The sequence below is a fragment of the Pezoporus flaviventris genome, unplaced genomic scaffold (genome assembly GCF_033815535.1).
Source record: "Pezoporus flaviventris isolate CSIRO_AGI_PZ_B2104156 unplaced genomic scaffold, CSIRO_AGI_Pfla_v1 ptg000031l, whole genome shotgun sequence".
In the NCBI taxonomy this organism is placed as follows: Eukaryota; Metazoa; Chordata; class Aves; order Psittaciformes; family Psittacidae; genus Pezoporus; species Pezoporus flaviventris.
In genome coordinates, this window is record NW_026892579.1 from 69,260,205 (window position 1) to 69,286,611 (window position 26,407).

The 26,407-nt window shown below is 47.5% G+C and overlaps 1 protein-coding gene across 5 annotated transcripts in view; it reads left to right on the forward strand.

Moving 5' to 3' along the window:
• The window catches only part of SLC24A3 (solute carrier family 24 member 3), a 167,880-nt gene that overhangs the window by 91,490 nt on the left and 49,983 nt on the right, over positions 1–26,407 (forward strand). For all 5 annotated transcript variants that reach the window (XM_061461777.1, XM_061461778.1, XM_061461774.1 and 2 more), the window contains exons 3-6: positions 6,614–6,690; positions 16,650–16,724; positions 20,836–20,920; positions 22,893–22,996. In XM_061461777.1, the coding sequence (XP_061317761.1) occupies positions 16,659–16,724; positions 20,836–20,920; positions 22,893–22,996 (255 nt within the window). In that variant the 5' untranslated portion in view covers positions 6,614–6,690; positions 16,650–16,658. The remainder of the gene's footprint in view (positions 1–6,613; positions 6,691–16,649; positions 16,725–20,835; positions 20,921–22,892; positions 22,997–26,407) is intronic.

The following is a 26,407-nucleotide window of genomic DNA, read 5'->3' on the forward strand; positions in this document are numbered from 1 at the left end:
TCAATCAACATCCAGAACAGTAATAAAGCATTTGAGTAAATGGAAGTGAATTGTCTTTAAATGACTTGCAACACCATATTTGCAATAAGAGTTACCCATCTGTATTCATGGTCTTTTCAACTGTTCTGCTGATTACTTGACTTAGGAAAGAAATGCTAATCTGTAAGCCGCGAGGAGAAGCAGACAGGCCAACCCAATATGGGTGATAAGCAACTTCTACTTTATTTGTGACGCAGTTCACACATATATAGGAGTGGTATTCAGCCACTCCTTCTTGGCATAACAGTATTGGTTAGCCCCCACAGCTTCCTCCACATTCTCCTCCCAGGTCCGGTCTCCGGCCACCTGTGGGGGCCACCCCCTGCCTTGCTTGCACAGTCCTCCAGAACTCTATGGTTCTGCTCTTAGAGTCATTCTGCAACAATTCCCCCCTTTTTCTTTGTGCAAGCAAGGCATTATGGGTTATTCTGTTCACCTGTTTTATCACACAACTATAAACAAGTCTGATAGCTACGATGATTAATCTAACAATGATACATAAGTGCAATACTTCAAACAACAGTGTTTGACTCAACCTGTAATGCCCCGTGAAGACAACCATCTAGTTATTAGGATATTGCTCATTTACTATTGCTGGGTAAGCTGAGCCAGGGTTCTCAGCTGTGCGTGCATCGAATTAGCATAATCAGAGAGACTCATACAACACATTCCATCAAACTCTTCACATCCATGTCCCTGTTCCAACAACAAAAGGTTCTGCAGTGTTGCATGTCTCACAGAGTCAACATTAAAACAAATCAGAAATTGCCTTCGATGTAGAATTGTCTGCTTAGCAACTCAGCAACCCAGTCTGCTTAGTTGAGCCAAGGCCCTGGCTGAAGCACTTACAGTGATTTGGCATATTATGATTGGATACATGTTTTGAAGACCCTTAGTGACTAACATATAATTGGTTAAACACAGGTGTGAGAACTCAACCTTGAAAGCTTGCCAACAGTCCACAGTTCTCATTAACGTGGTGAATTCCAGCCTCTTATCTTGCTTGCTTAAGCTTCTTCAGGCCTCTCATGGCCTTGCTGTATCTTTCAGGACTATTCAAAGTTTATGTACCAATTATGCATTCTCCTGTGAGAACACTGTCTCCACATCTCCCCCCTTTTGTTTTATCCAGTAACAAGTTGCTACTACAGCAAGGCACACACAAATTTACATTAGCAGAGTAACTATTACAGGGTGCAGCAGCATGTTGAAGATGCTGATGGCAGTGAAGGACTAGCCAAAGAAATTTCTTACCAGTGGAATTCTCCCCCCCCTCTTAATTTGTTCCATCACCTGCTTTATAACACTACCATTGTATTAAAATTTTTCTAGCTTTTGCCTTAGCATTTTCTAGCAGCTACTGCAAATTTCCATACTCTAACATCTCTTTTACAAGTGACAAATCTATACAATACAAGGTGCAGTTTCTTATTAGCAACTAGCTAGTAAATACAGGTGGTTTTATACACAAAATCACAACCTCTAATATAGCTACTTTACAAGCACACATATTCAGGATGTTACTTTTCAGTTGTCCCCAAGTGATGTTTTGCAGTTATTTGTTCTTTCTCTTCCTCTATCTCATTCTGCTTGGGGTAATCACGGTCAGCTCCTGTAGCTGAGGCATCAGGTTTATCCATTCGTCTGTCCAGCTCATGGCAGGGCTTCACAAACTTTGCAGACAGTCGCCATGGACCTGTAGGCAGGAGGACACAAATATACCCCCTCCCCCAGGTTATCAGTTCTTGAGAAGTAGACAGGTTAAAGTTAAATGTAACATCATTACTCTCTCTCTCCCCCCTTTTTTTTTTTTTTTTTTAGTCCCTGCAAAAGCCATCATTTCTCCCCCTACAGTCCCATGTACAGAACGTGGCAGAAGGACCCTGTGGAGACTAACAGCAAACCAGCTCCGAGAAGCATCATTGCAGTGCGAGGTGGCAGTCTCAACCTTAGCGGGCATCCCCGCAGAGGCTCTGCCTCCCCCACATCGCATGAGGCTTGGGCTTTTATACTGACCAAAATGCACACTCATTCCGACACAGGTGGCCAGCCTGTGCTGGAAGAAGTGGCCAGCAGTATCTACAGAGGTCTCCAAGGGTTGATAGAAACCTGGACATACTTATTTTTACCAACTTCTAATACACGAGTATCACAGAGAAACTGTATGGGCTCCCCCTGTCAATTGCAAGAAAAAATCATAACATATACAGCTTGAGTATAAGAGGATTTTAACGCATACGTGGTCACCGTTTGTCAGGCCTCCTTGACTATTTTGAGATCAAGAGCTTCCCACTCTTTAGCCCCCTGCTGTGTAGTAAACACAGGATATGCAAAGATGCCCATTGCAGAAAATTCCCCAATAATGATCACATCTTTGGTTACCCATTGTTACAACTGAGCGTCTCCAGGGCCAGTAAGTCTGAGCAGACCGACCCGGGAGACAAAGAGTCAGGGTCTGGAAGCAGAGGATACAAATCTGGCTCGGATTCAGGGGATTCGGGGGCTGATCCTGCGCCGAACTCGGGGTCTCCGTTGCTCGCAGCTGTGTCTGTCTTACCAGGTGTATCTCGTTCGGTATGTGGCCATCTGCAGACCTGGCTCCTCCGTGACTGAGTTAAAAATTTTTTCACTCTAGGGCGTAGTGGGTTGGAGAGGCTCGCGGTTCCTTTAAATCTCCCGCTCGCGCATGATCCCTATTTTCTACTGCGTGCTTCACAGTGGCGCCGCAATCGGTCCGGCGCCGAGGCACCGCCTTTTTTCTTTCGGATTTCTCGACATTTATCATGCATATACCTTCTAATATACTTTCTCTGTCCTTTTCAAAGTCCCTGCTTTCGGAACTGGGGTGGTGGGGGAGCAGGGGGTTACACCTCCTCCGCGGCACCTTCTGATGGAGGGGGAGAAAAGGAAGGGGGGGGGGGTGGGAAACCCTGTGCTCCCGCGAGCTGGGGGGGGGGGACACGAGTTGTAATCTTCCCCCGGTTTCAACCGACCGGGGACGTCTGTTCCTAGTTTCTCCGTTGCTACCGCGGCAGTTTTCTTTTCTGCCTTGTATCTTTTTATACAGTTCATTACTTCCCTCCGTGGTTTACCGAGTTTCTTTGCCTTTTTATAATCATTAAGCACTGAGTCAAATAGTTCATCACCAAACTTTCGCCACTCACTCTCCTCAAATATTGTATTAGGATCTGCAAAAAAAATCTCTTAGCCTTCCCTAGCCACTAGACCTGCTAGCTGCTTTAGAGTCTCAGGCGCAATTCCCCGCTTTTATAAAAAGCACTGTAAAAAGTTCAGGGCTCAGTTCCCCGCTTTTATAAGAAGCACTGTAATAAGTCCAGGGCTACCTCTCGGTCCATTTTCATGGCCAGCCTTTTCCGGATCGTCTTCTTCTGGGTCGTCCTGTAACCTCGGTCTCCGGATCGGCCTCCCGACGCAGCAGTGTCTGGTTCGCCCCAGCGGCGGATTCTTTCGGTTAGTCCAAGCACCCGGGTCCATCACGCCACCGCAGCAGCATTGCCCGCGCTTCCCGGCCGCTGCCGCCGGCGCCGCTCACTCGCCGTTCCGGGTCCCCGCTAGTCGGGGCCCTGTATCCCGGGTCCCCGTCGACCGGGGCCCTGTATCCGGGTCCCCGTTAAACCGGGGCCCTGTATTCCGGGTCCCCGTTAAACCGGGGCCCTGTATTCCGGGTCCCCGTTAAACCGGGGCCCTGTATTCCGGGTCCCCGTCGGCCGGGGCCCTGTATCCGGGTCCCTGCTAGTCGGGGCCCTGTATCCTGGGTCCCCGTTGGCCGGGGCCCTGTATCCGGGTCCCCGCTAGTCGGGGCCCTGTAATCCGAGTCCCCGTCGACCGGGGCCCTGTAATCCGGGTCCCCGCTAGTCGGGGCCCTGTAATCCGGGTCCCCAGCGACCAGGGCCCTGTAGTCCGCGTCCCTGTTCGGGCGCCATTTGTAAGCGGCAAGGAGAAGGAGACAGGCCAACCCAATATGGGTGATAAGCAACTTCTACTTTATTTGTGACGCAGTTCACACATATATAGGAGTGGTATTCAGCCACTCCTTCTTGGCATAACAGTATTGGTTAGCCCCCACAGCTTCCTCCACATTCTCCTCCCAGGTCCGGTCTCCGGCCACCTGTGGGGGCCACCCCCTGCCTTGCTTGCACAGTCCTCCAGAACTCTATGGTTCTGCTCTTAGAGTCATTCTGCAGCACTAATCTAAGAAAAATATGATGCTCTTCATGAAAACACATTGAGCAAACTGAATTGCTGAGTTGTTTTCTGGGTTGGTGCAGTGGCCATCATCTGTCCCACATTAGTGTGTCATTTCTAAGGCTTTATGACTCTCTTGGTCTTAAATGATCATGATCTTGCATGGTGAAGCAAAGGTGGAGTGCAAACCTCTTGGTGTGTAAACTCATTGCTCTGGAGCTAGTGCTTTTCTCTGCTGTAAGGAAGAAGGGAGCAGGAGCATGAATGTTTGAGCAACCAGCAGGTCATGGCTCTGCTTCTGTCACCTCTTGCTGCAGATGTCAAAATGTCCCTCTCTTCTCTCCTGATTGTTTAGAAAACTGCCCAAGCGGCCACCTAGCCCAGCATCCTGCTTCTGGAAATGGCTGGTAAGGGATGCTTAGGGAGAAGTGTAAGCTACAGAGCCTGTAATGGTCAGTTCTCCTACCCATGCCCACCCTTGCTGACTGCTGACCACAGGATTTACAAAAAACGCAGTTTGCATTTAGATTGCCGTACTTAATATCTCTGACAGACGAGCCATGGAGGATCTCCTTTTGGGCCTTTCCTGCGTTGCTGCCTGCCACAGCATCCCTGGGGAATGAAATCCAGCCTTTTATAATGTGCTGTGCAGTAGAAGTACTTCTTGTTAGCAAAACCTGCCACCTTGTAATTGCAGATGGTGGAAGGAATTGCAGGGGGTTACCATCTTTAGTGTGTCACCTTCTGACCATCTTTAGTGCGTCACCTTCTGACCATCTTTAGTGCGTCACCTTCTGACCATCTTTAGTGCTTCACCTTCTGACCACATAGAATGCCTTCTGTTGTTCCTTGCATGAGCTGGGCTGCAGCAAGGTGTTGCAGAGCCCTGAGGAGACCATGATCGTGAGATCAGTGAGGTCAGAGATGGGATTTGCTTTTCTACTTTCCCTACCAGTGAGCAGCTTTCCTGAGAGAAACGGCATCTAGTTTGGGTTGCTGGTTTTTTCCTTGCTCTATCATATCATTATTTGACATAGTTATGTTTTGCATGAAGTTTCTTCATAATTCGCTTCTACCAACAGATGCTCTTTCTGAAGCTGATTAGACCATAGACTCTGCCTGTGTCCCACAGCCTCACTGCAGAGTAAAGGTGTTTATCCTTCATCCTGAGCGATAATGACTTTGCCTTTGAGTTTGCTGCAGGTAAAAAGCTGCTGTTGGGGACATGGAACAGGCTGTGCCGAGGGACTCCTCGGGCGCCGTCCTTGAGTTGATGTGGGCAGAAGCTGTGGAGCTCTGGCTGAAGCCGTTTCACACAGACCTGCTGACAGGCCTTGGGGAAGGTGGAATTGTTACCCCTTCCCATGGCACATGTCATGCACCTTCACAGGAAACTTGCTTCAGACACACATCGCCCTCTTGAACCGCTGATGTCAGGAGGACTTCAGCTGGCCTTTACACGTAGGGTTCCAGCTTGTGGGGCTTTGTATTAACACTAACCCTTCCCAATGGAAATCTTTGCAACAACAAAGAGTTGCACCCTTGGGGTTCTTAGTATTTGATGTCTTTGTCAGAACCTTCTTTGCATCACTGGTGCCATACATCAGATGTCTTGTTCATGTTGAGGATGCCTCTGAGGCGGCAGAGAAAAGTCTGGAGGCAGAGAAAGGATTTGTTTTGATCTGGAATTTCCAAACCTGGCCCTGAGCTGGGTTGCGTCCCCTCCACCTGCTGCTGTCTGCCACAGCTGGTGGCCCTCGGGGTGTTTTCTGTACAGGGGAGTCTCGTACCTTGATGCTGTCACAAGTTCAGTGAGAGACACCAGGCAGGGTGAGGAACAAACCCGGCTGAGAGGTGGTTTGCCGCAAGTGCCTGCTGTTAGGAAGGGCGCTTGAGGGAAGTTGTTGTCCGTCTGGACATGGGTACATGTGGTCTGTGCCCTTCTCATGGGCAGGTGGTACTGCCAGCTCAAGGGGTGGCTTGAGCCTGTCCATTTTGGGTACAAAATTGTAAGTCAGAAATGAGTGACCCATCACCACCTACTCTGTACAAGCTGTTTCCTTGAATGTTTTCAGGAGAGAGCAATGCTGTGCTCTTGGGATTTACCTGCCTTCCCCAAAGCATTTGGGTACATAATATTGTGGTTGCTGCAAAAGCAAATTAACTTTTGGGAAAAGGCTGTAGTTGCCAGAGGACAAATTAAGCAGAACTAATAGGGAAACAAAACAGAGCTTTTGCTGTGGTATTCACAGGGCTACTGCTCAGTAGAAGCTCAGGCAATTTTTCATGGTGTTACTTAACAGCATGCGCGGTGCTTTTGAGTAGCTGATTCAACATCTGAGCTTTCCCTTTCCCCCCGCTTTTGCAGCTCTCCATGAATTCCCCAATGACATCTTCACAAACGAGGACAGGAGACACGGAGCTGTGGTCCTGCACGTCCTTTGTGTAAGTTCTGTGCCTTTGCATTTCTTCTCATGTCGGTGTGGCCAGGGCTCACTGCGCTCACTGCAGGCTGGTGCCACTCCTGCCCACGGGGGATTCTGCTCTCAGTTGTGGTTGAGAGCGAGTTTCAGTAGCTACACTGACTATAACATACCTCAGTTTTAGATAAACCCCTTTTGAAAGCTCTGGTGCAGCCTGTGAGCACAACACATGCTATCAAGTGAATAAATTCCTGTGTGTTACTTCAGCCAGACCAGCTTTGCTGAGGCTGGCAGCCAGCTGAGGTCCCCTGCCTTCCACAACCCCAAGCACAAGGGTGCTGCAGGGTTGGAAGGCTGAGGGAGGACATTCATGTAATTGCCTTAAAAAATAAGTCTTATCCCCAGAAATTTTCCCCAGAAATCCATGTGGCAACCCTTATGACACAGCTGTAGAAGAAAGAAATTATCATAGAATCACAGAATTGGGTTGGAAGGGACGTTAAAGCTCCTCCAGCTCCAACCCCCTGCCACGGGCAGGGACATCTTCCACTTGAGCAGGTTGCTCCAAGCCCCTGTGTCCAGCCTGGCCTTGAACATTGCCAGGGATGGGGAATGAGAGAATGTACTCTGTTTAGAAAGATTATTCACTGGACTGATTTAAAAACATAACAATAATTTGGGTCTCCAGAATCCCCCAAAGTGGTGAGATTGCTAAAGTGAGTTTTTCTTCCTGAATATGCGAAAGATCGTAACAGTTAATATGTGTCCTCGATCCTCTTGAGAATTCTGGAAGACATCAGGCAGGCAAAGGATTTGCCTCAAAGTTCAGAAATGTGCCAAGAAGACTTTAATAGCTGCTGTTTTAAAGACCTTACTAATATCAGAAATCTGTGCAATTTTGGACTTGGAGTTTTGTGGTTTCTGCCCCAAACAAGTCAGTGTAAGTGGTGCGCTTGGGCAAGAACAAAATTAAAGACACTCAAGATAAATGTACTTAAATAACCTTTGGTCTGTCAGTCCACAGACACTTGGCCAGTGTTAGTGGACCTTGTGTTCAGCAGCTGCAGTACTCTTGCAGCAGGAAGCACTGTCTCTCCAAATCCATTCGTTGACCTTTGTTAGGCAGATGAAGACAGTTCTTTATTAACATTGTCTTCATTGAAGAACTGCCAAGTTGATGCCTGGGAGGGGGAAGAGGCTTTCTTACGCAGGCAGGAAAATACCTGCTTCTATTGAATGTTTAAAAGCATTTAATAACTTTCAGTCAGCTTAAATGAGCAGTTACCATTAGCAGTGTGCAATGATTCATGGTTTAAGTATAAATGAGATGGTATTGCATGTTGCATTGCTAGTGCTCTGTGTTATGATTTTATTTTGGCTAAACCGCTGCAACAGTTTGTTGAGTAACATCGCAGTTGACTGTGTCTGGCAAGCTGAAGACTCCCAAGTTTCCATGGGAGCATTGAGTGTGGAGATGTTTTGGAAAGGGAGCACTGGGCCCAAGCTGGATCTTTCAGCACTCAGAAGAGTATTCCCCAAAATTCATCTAGACCCTTACTCTCTCCGGGAGCGTCGTGCAGCAGCGCATCACCCAGAGCCTCTCTGCAGGTGGAGAGACCTTCAGAGATCTGAGCAGGGGATCACACCTGCCTTGACGTGCATCTCGTCTGGTGCCTGTTTGCATCCCGAGTGCTGATCGCTTCTTTTCCTGCCTGTCAGTGCTCTCTGCCTCCAGCAGCTTTTGTGTTTCAGCAGCAAAAGGTCGCTGTTGGTCATCGGTTAGCTTGAGAAGCTCTGTGAACTGCTCTTCATCCCTACAGAAAGTGTGTGACCATCATGTAATCTTGACGAATGCTGGTAGCCTGTTCGCACCTGTGCAACTGTACCGCAGCTAATACGAAGAAGTGTCAGGAGAGTTAAGGATGGAATTAACTGTGCGCAGTTAAATACATCTCTCTGCTTGAAAAGCAGCTAGCAGGCCCCTGTGCAGCCACTCCAGGCAAAAGAGGGTGATTATAGCAGCACGTTGCTACCTTGTAATCACACGTTTCTTACATTTTAATGCAAAAATCGTTTTAAAAATGTCTTGACTTAGAGGGATAAGTTTACAATGAGACCATTAGAAATGAGCTGCTAAAATCCCTCTTAAGCTCTGCGTGATCCACACCTCTGAATGTGTTTTTTCAGGGTATTTAAAAGAGACAAGACCTGGGCAGTCATTTTTTATTAGTAGCAACTAATATTCTCATGCAGTTGCCTACATAAAATAGGATTTGGGTTATTTTCCAGTCTACTTTAAAGTAGATTGGGCTTCTTAATTGCTCTCAAGGTAGCTTCTACAGGCTTTCTTTCAGTTCTGAATAAGCTGAGGATACTTTTGACATATCTCAAAATGGGGTTTGGAGGACTGAAGCTTCAAGATGAAATGTCTTCTTAAGAGTAAAAAGAAAAATCTGGTTTTAGTGAGAACTAGATGTAAGCATCTGCTGTCCCAGCAGAAACCTACCTCTGATTTCTTCCCCTCTAGGGAGCAGCAAGATGGACTCCTTGGTCCATCGGTGCTCCGCCATTTTCCATGGCAGTTTTATTGATCAAGAATCTTTACTGACCGTGCTCCAGTCCCCAAGGTGCAGGACCCATCTGGATTCACCCTTTCCAGCACTGTGGCACTTGGGGACAACCCCTCGGCTGTTGGAAGCTGTCACAAGGTGCACAGGTCCAAGGCTGCCGGCATCAGCTGAGAAGTTTCCCAGTCTCTCTGTCCTGAGCTGTCAGCTCTCTGAATCCCAAGGAAAGCTCCCCCAAGCATCACTATCTGTGGCCCTGGTACAGCCCCTTGGCTGGAGTGGGTACCAGAAGCAGCAATGACAAATCCTTTGCCTTTGCTGTAGCAAACTGTAACCCATTGTCAAAGAAAACCCAGATACTTGGAGAAAACAGACAACAGTCATCGTTTAGCAACCTGCCTCTTTAGCCTGGCTTGAAAGCAGTTGTCACTGGGGTGATAAACCTCTAGTTGTGTTTTTTACCTTCCAGCAATGCAGTTACCAAACGTGTGATCGAATCAGAGCACACAGATGCACTTTGGGGGGAGGATACAGGCATTCGCCTGCTGCATTGTCTGCAGCAACATTTATTCTTGGGTTTGAAGAAGCTGGATTGTAAAAGGGGCTTTGTAGTGGCAGGGAGAACAATGGGGTAATGATTAGCAGGTCATCATCGTGCTTCTCTTGTTTATTGACCTCCTCTTCAACTGTGTTTATTCATTTCAGTAAAAACTGGTTCTTTCTCCTCTCCCCCTTTGCCTATACTCCTGTGTTTATTTCTGATAGGGGGCAAATGCTATAAACTGGGGCCTTGGAGATATGCAGTAGATGACCTCTCAGGGGATTCCCAAGGCATCTTCTTATTGTTTAATAAAGTGAAAACACAAGGACCCCAGCAGATCCCATGGTGGAGCAGTGCAGAATTGCTTAACATCATGTGATGCTTCATGAAAATAAGAGTAAATCCCTAAACACTTCAAAATCTAGGAAAAACTGGGCAGAAGCAGTTTAGTAATAGTTTTAGGTTTGAGCTGAAAATAGTTCAGTTTAAAGGAAAAGCTGACTGGTAAAACATATGATAGGTTTGGAGCCGCAGCGTTTCATTTCCCCCTGGATACTTCTTTGGAGCTAATCAACTGATTACTTCACGGCTGTTAATCGTTTCTGTGTCCTCTCTGCGATGAGGGCATGCTGCTGTGGGCAGTAACAGCCCACCAGCCTGCTGGTTTGGGATGTTCAGGTTGGAGGGAGCCTGGGTCTGGGGTTTGAGAGTCTGGTGCTGTTCATTGCTGAGGGCTCCAGAGTACAGCCTGTGACCCGGCAGCTCCCACCCCCCGAGAGCTTCCCTTTGCAGCTTGATGTTGTTCAGAGCACGGTTGTCCTGGGGTTCTCATCCCCACTTCACGGCTCCCAGCAGATGTGTTCCTGGCACCTGTGCAGACCCCCAGCCCTGCCGTGCCCACGGGCACTGGAAGATGGGCTCCGTCACCTCCACGAGGCACGGGAGGGCAATTGCTCTGCTGAGTGATCTGTAAGGTTTTTGCTGACATCAGAGGAAGGAGGGTTTGGGAATCCTGTGTGTCTCCCTGGGAGAGCCTGGTGGATGGGCAGGCCTTCCTCCCTGCCCCGTCACTGCTCTGTTATCCCAGTCCTTGACAGTACAGCGTTGGTTCCTATTTTCCCAGCTTTCTTCAGGCAAAACCACAGTGTGGTGTCCAGGACGCGGCTGAGGTCAAGCTCCTCCCTGGGCAGAGCTAGGCAGCGCATACGGAGCAGGGTGAAGGAGCAGGGTCTGTATGTTGCGATCCCTCTCTCAGCGATCCCTCATGCGCCTCATTTGCCATCACCCTGTGTAGCCATGGGAACAGGATGCTCCAGAGGAGCACCTGCCTCCCTTGTGCGAGCCCCTCGGGAAATGCAGGTTGTTCTGGATGCATCTTGCCTTTGTTACTGCACCAAGTCACGGACCAGCCACATCTCATTTCTGCTGCACAGAGCTGTCTCATTAGGGTGATGCTTTTCCAGTGTTTGCTTTAGTGATGCTGCGCCGTACAGACAGCTTGCTACTGAGCGCATAGCCTGCTGCTCCCCGTGTATTTGGACTCTGTGGGTTCCTTATTGGGTTGTTCGGGGTTTTTTATTTCTTTTCTGTAATGGAGGTGTAGGTGTTTTTGTAATGCAGTTGGAAAGCCCCATGCGTGGTTACAGTGGTGTTGGTGTCGCCCCTTGGCTTGTGTGCCTCTGTGGTGAGAGCAGCCAGGAATGGTCACCTCTTCCTTTCCCAGCTCTCTTGGGAAGAAGGCAAGGCTGTGGCAATTGCTGGCTCCTGCAAGCTTTCTTGTGAAAAGCTTCTTGCTTTCGCTCAGTAAAGCAAGTTTTAATCTGAGGATGAAGATTGGCACAGGAAACTCAAAGAACCACTGGACAAACACGAAAAATTACCATTTATGTTCTGTGCAACAGAACATGTATTTTGACTGAGATACTTAATCCTTTCATGCAGAGATTACAGTTACTTCTCTGATGCTTGTTAGAACCATAATTTTAAAATCAATCCTAATGTAATACTTAATCTGGGATTTGTAATCCTTTTGTTCATGGCCATTATATAATTTTTTAATGTCTTTCTGGGGAAAAAGAGTGTATTTTCAGTGGGTTGCCTCTAAAGAAATCTATACCTTCACTTCGAGCCAAACACAACTAAATGATTCTGGGGCTGTGACTTGTGGTTTGTGTTTGGTCCACGGCGTTGCCCCCTGTTGTGGTTACACACATCCCCAGCTCTGCCCGTAGCACACCCGCATTCCCCAGCTGTTGCCTGCATCCTCGGTGGGTGTTTCATGTGTGCTGCTGAAATGTGCTAAACCTGCTGTTCCTGTGGTCCTGCGAGGACAGACCGGCGTGTGCCAAAGGAGGAGAAGCAGGACTCTGCTGGATTCTCACATTAACTTAGTTGGAAGCAGGTACCACCTAGTCAGAATGTTGGACCCATGCTGTGCCCATTCTCAACATCTGACATACACAAGAGACCTGCTTGCCCTGATCATAGAATCATAGAACAGCTTGGGTTGGAAGGGACGCTGGCTGTCTTCTTTCTTTCCACATAAACCAGCCTGCACTGGGCTTCAACTTTGCAAGTCTGACTTGACATAAAACTGCCTTTCCTGGTTGTGGTCCTGCTGGCCCAGACTCTAAACTTCATCTGGTTTTGTTTGTTTTAAATGAAGGAAGCCCCACCAAAAACCCCCAAACAATATTCAAGGAAGTAACAGTTATTGTCCTCAGGTGTTCGCTTGCCAGGGGAGTTGCCAGTGTTCTAGCTTGTGAACCAAGCTGGTTTCTGGCCAGATACTCCTTAGATTTTGACACTTTATATGGTATTGCACTCAAGCCAGTTAAATAAAACTGGGGGAGACTCATGGCCCAAACCAGATTTGTGGCAACAATGAGGTCATTGAAAATAAATGTCCAGCACATAAGTCAGCTCATAAGCACATAAGTCCAGCCTGCTCTGTTCTGCCAGCCTGGTGTTAACACTTGCTGAAGTGGCCCACCGTGATCTTGCTGCCTGCAGCAGGCTTTGGCTCAGCACCTTCAGCAGATGCAGCAGTGTGTCCTTCCCCGCTGCCTCCAGGAGGGTTAGAGACAGTGTGACAGCAGCCTCTTCACATTCGCTTTTCCACTCCTTACTCCTTCCAGTCCCCTTCGGCCTTTTCTCTCAAACATGATCTTGGGAGGACAAAAGAAAATTCCCTTGTCACCTTTTTGGGCTGTGGTGGTGCCCTGTAAAAATCAGAAGAGAGAAGCAGCTTTAGTTGCTGCCTGTGGGTGCCGGGACCTGGATGTGCCTTGCCATTCTTGTTTTTCGTGGAGACAGTGCAGACCCACCCCTCATATATTTGGATGATCATGTAAAAGCTCTCAGAAGGATTTTCCTAAGCTAAAACTGATGGACGGGATGTCCACCCAGACTGGGGATGTTTCTGGTGAGTGCTGCATGTGGTGCAGAAACTGTGTGATCTGAGAAAACAGGGAGAGCACAGAGGAGACAAAGACCGTGCCCGTGTCACGAGTGGAAGCAGGTGCTGAAGTGACCTGGTTTGGCTTCTGAGCATGTGCTTTTTTTGGGTGGTTGTCTCCTCGCCACCCTCATCGGGCCTTGCCACGCTTCAGGAGGGCTCGTCTGCCACAACAGCAGCAGATTGCAGGAAGCCCAAGCAGCCGTATGATGCCCTGTGCTCTGTGACTGTAGATTATGTCTAATGTAGAAGATGCACTTGATGTATTGGGATGATGATGCACAGATTAGTGTTCTTGAAAGGCATTACTGTGTATTTGGGGAGGGAAAATGATGGCATAACCCACTGCAGATTAATAGGATTAGCAGATCAAAAAATCCAGGCTGAAGTTGGGCACCCACTATCCACTGTATTCAGTGGGATTTGGCCACATAACTCTCTGGTGTTGTTTCTGATCCTTCCTCCTGCGATGAACTATGTCTGTGAGCCATTTGCTTCCTTTGTCTCGGTTCGTACAGTTACTGTTGGTACCACGTCAGCAGGTAGTGCTGCCTTTACAAGATCAAGGTCTTTGCTGCACCCAGCAGAGCTGTAGACCTGGAATTGTGCTGACGTTTGTGATCCTCTGTGCCATTTTGCAATGTAAGAGTTTCATAAAGTGTAAATTATATTTATTCATGTTTATGAGTAGTGATAGAGGAGCACAAAAAGTGTCCTAAGTGGCAAGCTAGCGCCAAGTCTTCAAGATGGTGTCACAATCGTCTATTGTGATAAATTCCTATCTCTAATCCTGAAAAAGAATATGCTTGAATGATTTTTGAGCTTGAAAAGCTTTCACACCTGAGATTGTCACAGAAATCACTGCCTTCTGTGAGTCTGGGAGACTTGGGGGATGTAAACTTGTTGCTGAAAGTTACAGCAAGAACAGGACCCCAGAGGTCATTTTAATTGCTGCTTTCCTGCCAGGAAAAAAATACTCTTGGTCTCCTCCCATCAGCTGAGCTTCATCGGTAAACCACAGAGACAAGCAACACAGGAAACTGCTGCTGATGGGGCAGTAACTGTGCTTCAGTAGGATCATGGCACTGATTTTCTACAAATATTGGCCACTTCATAGAGTCATAGAATCGTTAGGGTTGGAAAGGACCTTAAGATCATCCAGTTCCAACCCCCTGCCGTGCCAGGGACACCTTACGCTAAATCATATCACCCAAGGCCTCGTCCAACCTGGCCTTGAACACTGCCAGGGATGGAGTATTCACAACCTCCCTGGGCAACCCATTCCAGTGCCTCAGCACCCTCACAGGAAAGAATTTCCTCCTTATATCCAACCTAAGCTTCGCCTGTTTAAGTTTTAACCCATTACCCCTTGTCCTATCACTACAGTCTCTAATGAAGAGTCCCTCTCCAGCATCCCCATAGCCCCCCTTCAGATACTGGAAGGCTGCTGTGAGGTCTCCACGCAGCTTCTCTTCTCCAGGCTGAACAGCCCCAACTTCCTCAGCCTGTCTTCATACGGGAGGTGCTCCAGCCCCTGATCATCCTCGTGGCCTCCTCTGGACTTGTTCCAACAGTTCCATGTCCTTTTTATGTTGAGGACACCAGAACTGCACACAATGCTCCAGGTGAGGTCTCACAAGAGCAGAGCAGAGGGGCAGGATCACCTCCATGACCTGCTGGTCGTGCTCCTTTTGATGCAGCCCAGGATATGGTTGCTTTCTGGGCTGCGAGCGCACACTGAAGCCGGCTCATGTTCATTTTCTCATCGACCAGCACCCCCAAGTCCTTCTCCGTAGGCCTGCTCTAGTTCCCAGGGCTTCACTCTAGTTACTAACTTGAGCTGCACTACTTGTAAAAACAGTTCTGTAGTGGTACATGGCACATGTTACATTGATCTTTAAAGTAGTTTTGTCTCACTTTGAGAGTGGAAAGATGAATAACGTAACACCTGTGAGTGACACTGTGAAAACGAAAGGGGTTGATGCATGCTTTCCTGCTGAATGACTTCTTCCTTGGGCTGTTTGCCTTCAGGCACAGTACAGGTAACTCTACAGGTGAGGAGCTCTATCTTTAAAACAAACAAACAACTAAATAGACACAACCAAAGCACTGCAAACCTAGCAAAATATTATGGAGATGCATGTTTCCAGAGCAAGGTGGTTTACATGATCCATGCACCATGGGCAGCCTTCCAGAGCCACTCTTTTTGGACAAGGCTGGCTTGTGCTCAGCTGCCACAGCCCAGTATTACAGGTTGATGTCCTGAGCCTCACCTCTCTTTGCATGCCCCAGACTTAGGGATCTCTCCTCTGCATGCATGCATGCTTTCACAAGTATGTAGCAATGAGTAAACTGTTGCTGATCCTGCTGGGATTTGGACCCAAGGTGGTAACATAGGCTCTCTGTGGCAGCTTTTTGGCAGCACATTCAGACAGGCTGTTTTCTAGTTCTTATGGGGAAGCCAGCTCTAGTAGGTACTGCATACCTGACGCTGGGGAGTGATGCAAGGGATTATATGTCTACACCAGTAAACTAGAGCGGGCAGGGACACGGGCACCAGCCTGGCTATGATGTGAGCTCTGTCAGGGAGCTGACTTGCTTTTCCCCTGTGCCAATGAGCGTTTTCCTATCTGGTGTCAGGGCGTGCATCAAGGCAGGGGATAGAGATTCTTCCCCCTGGACAGTGTGGACCAGTCCCTAGGAAAGACAAGAGTTCAGCTGCATGGATGTAAGCCATGCTGTGCCGTTTGCCTGTTGGGACAGACATCAGGCCTTAGCATCTTCTGTTTGAAAATACGGAAGTGCCTTTCTGTTTAATAATACAGAAATACAGATTAAATGTTTCTTGAATGAAATGGAAGAGTTGATTCGCCAAGTGTCCTTTCAAGTCTTGTGTCCCCCTTGGCTTTCAGTCGTTTGGAAGTTGTTCCTGTGTGGTGCTTAGCAAGAGTTATCACTGGGATCCCAGATGACATGGCAGGGCACTTCAGCTGCAGAAAACAAGCTCCTTTCCCCTTTTTCAAAGCTGTAGCTTTTCAAAAACTACTCCTCCTCGAGGGTTTGGATTTTCACATAATGCAGTCATAAAACAACCCTTGTTCTGTGCAACAGGGGGAAAAGGGAGGCAAAAATATTTAAGTGTGGCTTAGCAATATCCAGAGAATTAAAACAAAAAAAGAATTCCTTATGATGATGGTGATAAAATGTTGGCAGCTTTTGATAGCTTGCAGGAACTTTTGGATAAATACTTCATGATATTCCTATTAAATCCCAGAGTCCCCCATGGATTCTTCTTGCAAGGCCATTTTATTGTTCTGTTAAAGCATGCACCACCACAAGGCAGGAGGAGTTGTGGTGCTGCAGTCCGCTTCTGCTTCACAACCTCCACACTCAAGGTTTTCTCTTCTCTTTTGCAGGCCGTGTATATGTTTTATGCTTTGGCAATAGTCTGCGATGATTTCTTTGTCCCTTCGTTGGAAAAGATTTGCGAGGTAAGTATTAGAAGATCGTAGCAGTTACTTAACCTGAGGGAGCAGCTCTTGTCAAGAGCCTCAGAACGTGATGATGGTGTATTTACTGTTGTCCTAGTGCATTCCCCAGTTCTTGTTTAGTTGCTCAGCACATTGTGTGTGCGCTGGCTCAGCTTCATGTTCTTGCTCACAGGAGATGGGCTAGGAGTCTGCTGGTGGGTAAACTCAGCTGAGACTCTCTCTCAAAAGGTAGCAGTGGCTCTGAAATAGTAATTCCAGTATCTGCATCATAGCACTGCTTTAAAATGGGAGCGATTTGTAACATAGTGAGAAACACGTTCTTTGGAGCAGCGATTCCCAGGCTGAGCCCCATGTGGTGGGCTCCCAGAAGTGCTACCTACAGCTTGGGAGCTTGTCCTGTGCCCTGTGGCTTGCTGCTGGTGTGCTCCTGCCTCTCCAGCTGAGAAACCCTGCCCCTGAGGTCGGATCCAGGCAGCGGAGACTGTGAGAGAGCTGGGTTGTCATTTGTGCATCATGTGGGGAACAGCACTTTGGTTCAGTTACAGCTTTGAGCATGTCACAGTTCTCCTGGGATTTGAGAGATGACAACCTTTTATTTCTTGACTTCTGCATGGAAATACTGATCCACGGGGTGTTTCTAAGTTTCATGTACCATTAACTTGGAACTTAGAGACTCCCAAGGGTCAGACTGGGAAAGCAAAAAATGCACAGAAGAGTTTACAAGTGTTGGTATTTAAAACCAAACCAAAAACACACCCAGGAAGGGGGAGATGCCAGGCTCTCAGCTGGCTGCCTGAGAGCTGAGTCCTGCCCTCATGTGGGTCCTGGCCCTGTGGAACTGGGGGGATACATCAGTCAAGAGGGACATGGAGCTGTTGGAGCAAGTGCAGAGGAGGCCACGAGGATGAGCAGGGGCTGGAGCACCTCCTGTATGGAGACAGGCTGAGAACATTGGGGCTGTTCAGCCTGGAGAAGAGAAGGCTGCGTGGAGACCTCAGAGGAGCTTCCAGTGTCTGAAGGGGGCTATAGGAATGCTGGAGAGGGACTCTTCATCAAGGTTCAAACTTAAACAGGGGAAGTTCAGGTTGGATTTAGGAAGAAATTCTTTACACTCAAACTGGGAGCAGATGGGTCTGTGGAGCATTGGCTCCTGTTACAGCTCTGTCTTGGGCTCTCTGAGTGACCTTAGGGTCCTATATCCAACCTGAACTTCCCCTGTTTAAATTTGAACTCATCGCCCCTTGTCCTGTCACTAAGGTCCCTGATGTAAAAGAGAAAACTTAGCAATAGAAGAACAGTTGAGCATACTTGTATTAAGAAGTTCCTGTCAAGAAGCAAGATACTGTGTCATTAGAGATTATCAGTATGGGTCATATAAATGGATCAGAATTTTACTGTTGATGTTGCTCCTTGATTCTCTCAAGAAAGAGGTTTTTCTCAGCCCCTAGGTGACCATTTGGGGCATTTGAGTCCCTTTATCTATGTATTTTAAGCATAATTAAGCATTTTTGTAATTACATGATGCAAAAGAAATACACATTCCTATTTCCTGCTCCAACTCCATGTGATTTTATCAGTCCCGAATGGCTTGCCTTTCTTTTCATGGTTTTTCATGGTTTGTCCTTGGTGTTAGCACTCAAGAGTGCACAGGAAAAGGCTCAGGTCACTTCACAAAGGCCTCTGCAGCCATTGGGCGTATGAACTCTTGCCTGATTTTCTAGCGAAGGGAAGGTTTTATCACTGCCCGATAGCCACAGATGCTACCATCTGAGTCCTCCTCCGTCACCTGATAAGGCCTGGGATGTTTTCAGGGGTGTTCACTTGTTTGTTCACTCACAAAAAATAGTGGAGAGGGAGGGAGAGGGGAGAGAGCCCTTTGCAGGAATCACATCCAGGAGGTTGTACTGGCTATGGCAGTACCTATGATCGCAGCTTACCTTGCCATCAACCGTAGATGGTAGTGACTTGCTGCACACCTAAGATCTACCACCAACAATCCCACCACCACCAGTCATATCCAGCACAAAAGAAACTGGACCTCTTGCCTGAAGGCTTTTGTGCTCTTGGAGATCAACGAACAGCAGTTCTACAGTGGATCGTAGTTTAGATGCACTAACTCAAAACTAAACACCCTTTTTCTGGCTTAGCTTCTCCTAGTTTGGAAAGTGGTTCTTGAGTTGAACCAACAAGGCATTTGCACTCCCAGGTGTGTGTACTGAGATGAGGATTTCCTCCAGAACACTTGCTATGGTAGACAGTCACACTCTGCCTTAGTTCAGATGTGCTTACATGAATTCCTGATTTTCAGTTATTTTCTAAGCTAACTTGTACTTTCCTGTGCCCAGCCACTCTCTGTTATTGGTGTAGCAGAGTGTTTACATGCCACAGATAACGTCATACATCAATTGGAAACATTTCTCTTCAAATAGCAGAGACGATATCTGCCTCCCGCATAGCGTGCCGCATTTCCTTCTCTACTGTATTAACTTAATCATCATCTGCATTGCAGTAAATTATCTAGGACCTGTCCTCGAGAGAACCTACTATAGGTTTAAATTAACCCATCCCCACAGGTAGTCATAGAATCACAGAATAATTTCGGTTGGAAGGGACCTAAAAGCTCATCCAGTTCCAACCCCCCTGCAGTGAGCAAGGACACCATCAACTAGATCAGATTGCCCAGAACCACATCCAGCCTGGCCTGGGATGTGTCCAGGGATGGCGCATCAGCTGGTTTCCTTGGCTGATGGTCTTGTCTTTCAGAAGACACCATCGAGTTGCAGACCAGCTGTTGTAGGATGATTGTGTCTACGTTTCCATAGAGAATCCTGCAGAAGAAACTGGCTGGGGATCTACTTGTCGTCCTGACTTCTACAGTAGCTTTAATTCTATATAAAATCATTTTCCATAAAATGATTTCCATTTAATCAAGTTCCACAAACTTTTATAGTAGTGCACCGATGCTGTGGTCTCCTGCTTGAAAAGCACTCCTGCTGAGGGCACCTCTTTTCCTTTTCCCTTGTTCCCATAACAAGGGAAAAAGGAAAATGCAGGTTTTCTGATATACATGTACAGTCAGTGGATAGAGTTACATTCTCTTACGGGCCTAGAACATCCTTTAGGGGATTTTCAGTCCAGATAAGGTTGGTGGGAAGATTTCTGCAATCTTGTCTCTGTGCAAATGTGCTTTGGTAACGATAAAAGTTGCACCAGTACGGAGGGAGGAGGGAGGGGGGAGGCTTCCTCCATCCTGCCAGGCTTGGAGTGCTGCCTGGAGCAGTTTTGGTAGGGAAACCTCCCACCACCCTGAGCTGCCTTCCCTCGCTCATACCACAGCAGCCACACACGTGTGAGCAAGACAGCTCTGTGTAGTAACAGCTCAGCACTTTATGGCTGTGTGGTGGGGGATGGCTTTTTATAGCTACTCATTAAACTGTGGAAGGTGCCAGCAAAGCATGTGGGCTGTAACAGCCTCGATGTGTTTGCTGAGCAGTGGCTTGTGCAGATGGAGCAGTGGGAATGCAGAAAACATAAAGGAAGTAATTAACCAAGTAAATCTTTGGAAACAGTGTGTGCCGATGACGATTTCATAGAGTAGTGGGTCTTTTCCCTTCCAGAACCCCCTGGTTTATATAGCCCCTGGGCACTTCGAGGGGAAGGCTGTAGAAGGTAAGCATCCTTAATGGCCATCCAAGTGTAAAGGGGTGGGGAGACGTTAAATGTCGAGGGCTGAAATGATACCAGGGAACGCAGCTGGGGGTGTACCAAGCCTGAGCTCCAGCCCTAATCTTTAGGGCCAAATAAATGAAACAAGGTGTGTATGGTGGGGTCGTGGAGGAGACAAAGGGCCGTGACTGGTGAAACTGCCTGGCTGTTGTCCAGAGTTGTTGCTCTTTCTGTCCTCTGTAAAGGGTATCACTGCCACAACCTGCCCTCTCTACCAGGAGGTGCTCACTTAAGTAGCCAATTCCTGTGATGACTTTTTCCCTTTACTTAAACTCTGTTAATGTAAAGCTTTGCACCCGGGCAGTTTCCCACTCTTTATGTTTCTAGTTGAATTCCTGCAGCCTCCCAGTGTTGTGATGAATGTCTCTGATGTGTTTTTCTGCAGCGCTTGCATCTTAGCGAAGATGTGGCTGGGGCAACTTTTATGGCCGCAGGAAGCTCTGCTCCTGAGTTGTTTACATCTGTCATAGGTAACTAAATGCTGCTGCTTCTTGAAACCTCCACATCTCCGTGCCTGGTTTTGGGGAGTTGAAATGAGATTGCTGAGTGCCTGTACTATTAATTTATAATCCCTGGACCTTCCCTCGTGGGCACACATAGGATTAGTTGCGGGGAATCCTCACTAGATGAAGTGGCTCTGAAAAGGTGACATTATCCCACAGCAGGGCTGCCTTGGAAATGGTTTGATGTGACTGTCAAACCAGGGCCAGCAGGGAGGTTATTGTAACTGTCTGTTAATGTCCCCTCTGTAGCACAACCCACCTGCACGTACAGCCTTGTCCCCTCCTGTCCCTTGTCCTGTGTTATCTGCCACACCATCCCAGGGCATAGCATGAAAGGATGCACTGCCAGCCTCCTGGGCTGGCACCCAGGTGAACTCCTTGTGTTCTCTCATCTCCACTCTGGTTGGTCTTCTAACACTGCTTCCCTCTTGGAAACCCAGAGTGGGGAGGAGGAGAGGGTTTGGGATGCTTTCTCACAGCAACAAGTTAATCAGAGCATCACACTACCAAAGCAGCTGTCTGCTTATGGGAAGTGTTATGGGATTCAGCAGTCCTAAAGTGTGTGAAACCTGGGAAACTCCTGTGGTCCTTCAACAGCCCTGAGCTACAAGGGGCTGCAGTCATCTGTTACGAAGTGATGCTCTATGTATGTATTTATATATGCTACCTGGTGTAAGGGAAGAGTGTTCTTGCAATTTTACTCACCGACATACCTGTTGGCAGGTGATCATCAAAGCAGCAATTGGGAGATTAAGGCAGGCACTGCATCACTGAGGAGAATTACTCAGATAGTTTCTCTAGAAGATAATTCTAGTTCAGTCACAGCTATCAGATGCAGAGCACAAATTAATTCTCACAAAGCTGCATACTCTGCAGAGAGGTCTGATTACACGCAAAGCCTTAAGAGGTAGGAATTTAAACTGGATCAAGTTGGGCTTGTATTCCAGTTAAGGATAGTGCGATTGCAAAGTGAAAATAGAGCCAGCTTCCATCAGACAGCTTAGAGAAGTCTTAATGGTCTGATCATTATCTGGCTGTGCAATCCACCAGATACTGTGGAGTGTCCCCTGGCGAGTGACTGCTTCTGTGGAAGATGTTTCTGAGAAAGGATAAAGTGGAAAAAAATATCTAAACTATGCTGGCACCTTAAAGGCAAGTGGTGAGTTCAGGCAGCCTGACAGACAGTGGGAGATGGAGTGTTATTTTTAGGCTGACTTCTTAAGGAAAGAATTTTGTGCAGCACCATGATGCGTCTGTCGGTATCCCCCACCGTTAACCTCATTGGCCAATTTTAACCAAATTTGACAGAACAGTTCTGAAAGGAGCTTGAAACACAGCACCATAACTCATCCTGAGGGGCAACATTCAACGTGTAAGTAGCTAGTGGCCAGGCATCTCTAAATCAGCTCCAGCTCAAACTTCTGCTTGCCTATTGAAGCCAGGGGGGATGGACAGCAGAATACCACTGAGGGAGTGTTGTATGGGAGATAGCTTCCTGCAGATTTGTGTCCGACCAGCTGCTCCCACGGAGCTTACTGTATCACAGTATCACAGTATGCTAGAGATTGGAAGGGACCTCGAAAGATCATCTAGTCCAATCCCCCTGCCGGAGCAGGAACACCTAGATAATGTCTTCTGTGATCTGTGCTTTCGTAATGTGGGATCACAAGACCAGGAGGTTGGTGACTTGGACATGTCTAAGGTATTTGGTTTCCATTAGACAATCTGTCCAGGTCCCCTCAGAAAGCAAGTTCTGGCACCTTTATTCACCCTAGTACCTTTCTCTGCAAGCTGCCCTGTTCAACATGAGAACAAGCGGCAGAACTGGTATGTGCCTTTAGAATCGTTAATGGGGTGTGAGGGCTGCAATTTTCTGTGCAAATTTTATGGAAAACTGCTCTTCCCCATTCACGCAGTTTGCCTTGAACTTGTTTTTCAGGTGTTTTTATCACGAAAGGAGACGTAGGCGTTGGAACCATCGTAGGCTCGGCTGTGTTCAACATTCTCTGTATTATTGGCGTGTGTGGGCTTTTTGCAGGACAGGTAAGAGCATTTAACAATTCCTGACAGCTCTTGCTTCATCCCGTGCCTCGGATGTACTGTGAATCAGCTGCCTGCTTCACAACCTTGCCACACATTTCTCCGGCTTTGTTCTTTTTAATAGGCCCTACACTATTCCTCTTGCGTTTTCCAAATGAAAAGCAGAACAGCAAATGTCAGCTCAGGCATTTTGAGCTACCCAAGATGTGTGGGTGGTCAAAGGAATAAAAGTTGGTTATTTAACCCCTCCTGTTGGTAGCTATTGAAGAACGTATTGTGACATTTGTATCTGGTTCTTCTAGACCAGAGGAGCCAGGAAATGTCTGTGCCTCTGGCTGGTTAAAGTGAACTTCAGTGAGCCATGCAGGATGCCTCTGGAAGAAAAATGACGCTTCTGGAGCATCACTACAATACTGCCTTTGTGCACGATCATTTCAGATACACGTGCTGAGCTGACACAGTGTTGTTGGTGACTGGCGTGAGTTATGAAGTTGGATGAGAAAGATGTGGTTTATCTCATGAATTATATCCAGAATCACAGAATGCTTTACTTGGGAAGGGACCTCTGGAGGTCTCTGATCCAAAGCCCTCACCACCCTGACCCCCCAGCTCAAAGCAGGGCTGATTTCAGAGTTGGATCAGGTTGCTCAGGGCCTCATCCAGTCAGGTTTTGAATACTTCCAAGGATGCCAAAACTTTTTTCCTTACTAGCAGTAAAGCTATCTGTTCTTAGTATAATTTCTGACTGTTTTCCAGAGTGTCAAACTGCTTATGACAACACAAGCTATTCATCTGAAATTAAAGTAATTAAGCTGTGAGAACTAAGCTGCTGTCTGAATTGTAGACGTGATTGACTGTGTAATTAAATATCTGAATCTGCATTCACCTTAGCACTTGCCAACATGCCCAGTATTCCTACAGTCTGACAGGATGTTCTTTGAAATGTTATTGTGCAGACTTACCTGTAACAAGGAGAAGCAGGATAACATCATGGATAAAGGGCAGCAGGATAATTAGCTCTGGAAGGACTTAAGAGAAGGGGCCTGTATAATCTGGTCAGTATGAGAAAGCATGCAGAGATTGGGCTTTCCTGGGAAAGTTCATAGTCCAATTTGATTTGCAAGAGCAATGGGCTCTGTCAGGATGAAGGTAGGTGAACATTCTCACTATGAGGAAGCTTCAGGAAAAGCCCCCAGCGTACTCTTTAACCACCTAAGCTCCCTTGATTTCTGTGGGAACGTGCAGCTGAAAGCTACACAGGCTCAATGTGCTAGTGGTTCTACTGTAACTCTTACTATGAAAGCCCGGTTGATCCAGGCCAATTTTTAATCACTCAGCTTTCTCAGGGCATGAAGCTGTGTTCCCCAGAGGTGTTCTCCTGTAATGAGTAGGACATTTTGCTGAGGTTGCTTTTTTCAAGCAAATGAAGATGATTAACTGTTTAGCACCATGGCAGAGAAGCTGATTCTTGATTTTCACTCCCTCCAGTATTGATTGCATGCTTCAGACCTGCTAAAAATGTAGCTACAAATCACAGCTTTCAGTGGAAAAGGCTTGCAAAGGTTTAGGGGTTGATGGAGAATGTCAGTCTTCTGGAGGGACCATTTACAGGTGGGAGATGTTTGTTCCTGAGGAGTACAACACAGCTGAGATGCTCTTGTAAATGCCTTCAGCCTTCCAGGTGTGGTAGCTTTCAGAAGTTCAAAGTGGGATTGACTGCTGTAAGTCATCCTAAGCTTGATCTGTGAGTCTGTTGAGCCAAGAACTGAGATTTCAATTGACTTGTCCCAGTTTTGTTTTCCCTGACTCTGCTGGTGATTTGCATGTGGTTCTGTCAAGTCACTCAATGTCTATTCACTGAAGTTTAACCCACAGAGAGTGAATGAAAGCTGGAATGATTGACATGACTGTATGGAATCATCATTTAAATGAGCAAGTAAGAAACCTAAATTTAATTAATTCCAATATTCTAGATAAAGCTTCATTTTGGTTTGTGCTTTTCATTTTTTCCCTCTCTAAATCCTTCACCAAAAAGTCATTCACTTCTACTGATGTGATTCCTCTTCTTGTTTTGTGTTAGCATTAATAGGAATTTGGTTTTATTGTCAATAATATCTCTATAGATGCACTAACATAGGTGCTAAATTTAGTTGGTGTTTGGATACCGGTTCTGCTGGGGCCCTGGCCCTCAGGTTGGAGTTGCCCTGTACTGGGACAGGTGAGCCTGGAGGCAGCCCATCGGTCCAAGGCGCTGGCTCTGCTGCTGCTCTGAGCAGAGTTTTCTGTGGTTTTCTCTTTTGATCTCAGACCTGCAGGGTCAGCAGCTGGGTTTCAGATAAGACCAGTGAGTCAACGAGCAGGGGTTTACAGCCAAGCTTTGCTGTCTTGTGAGGTTCTGCCAAGGCTGCTCAGGACACAGACCTGTTTTCTGCCATGGAAAGCAAGGTTCAGGCATCTCGGTTTGAGGCTGGAAGGCTTTTGGGTTTGTCAGGTGGGAGAAAAGAGGCAGAGAATTAAGCCCATGCCTGTGGCAGTTTAAACCCAATGATGCTCATGTGGAATTTGTGTTCATCAGAACCTGTCGCTAAAAGTGTGGCTGTCAGGAGGTGGCTGCTGCAGATTGCCAGGCTGGACAGGGAGGGTTGGTGCCCTGCTCCCCCTCTGTCTGCTTGTCACACAGGAGGCCTCTGGAAGGGAGGGACAATTTGCAGATGATCACAGCACCCATTTCCACAGGGGGATTTGCAGACGGGGTGCAGGTATTCTCACCCTTGCTTCCCTGTAACATGTGCAGCAGCAGCAGCAGTTTCTGGCAGGAGTGTTCATGTGTGGATGAGGGCAGTCTGCAGCCACAGCTGTGGCCACGTGCTGGGATCCCACCGGCCGGCCAGTTCCCTTTTGGATGCCGGGTTGCTTGGAGGTACCGGCAGTCCGGGAGGTGGGTGGGAGCAGCGCTCAGTAAACCATAACCCTGTGCCAGGGCTGCTCCATTCCCTCCTGGGGTGCTCAGCTCAGACACGGGGGAGGAAATGTCCCTGTGTCAGGGGATTCTGGGGCACTGTGGGGTGCTTGGGAGTGCTGTATTGCTGCTGGGCTGGGAAGCCCACCACTCAGACCCACAGAGCTCTTCTGCAGCCTTGCCACAAGCGTTCTTTATTGTTGCAGAACTGTTCAGTGTCATGAAAAAGCTTTTTTGTTGGAGTTTTCTTTGTTTGGTTGGTTGTTTTTGTTGGGGTTTTGACTGGGGAAGAGGTTGCATTGCAGACCACTGACCAGCTCTGTCCAGTACAAGTTTTATTTTTAAATCAGGCTGTAGTATGTGTGTGCTGTGTTGCATGTGCTGTTCTTTGGCTTAAGAAAATACTGGATTTGGCTACATGCACACAAACCCACAGCCCCCAAAAGCTGGATTGC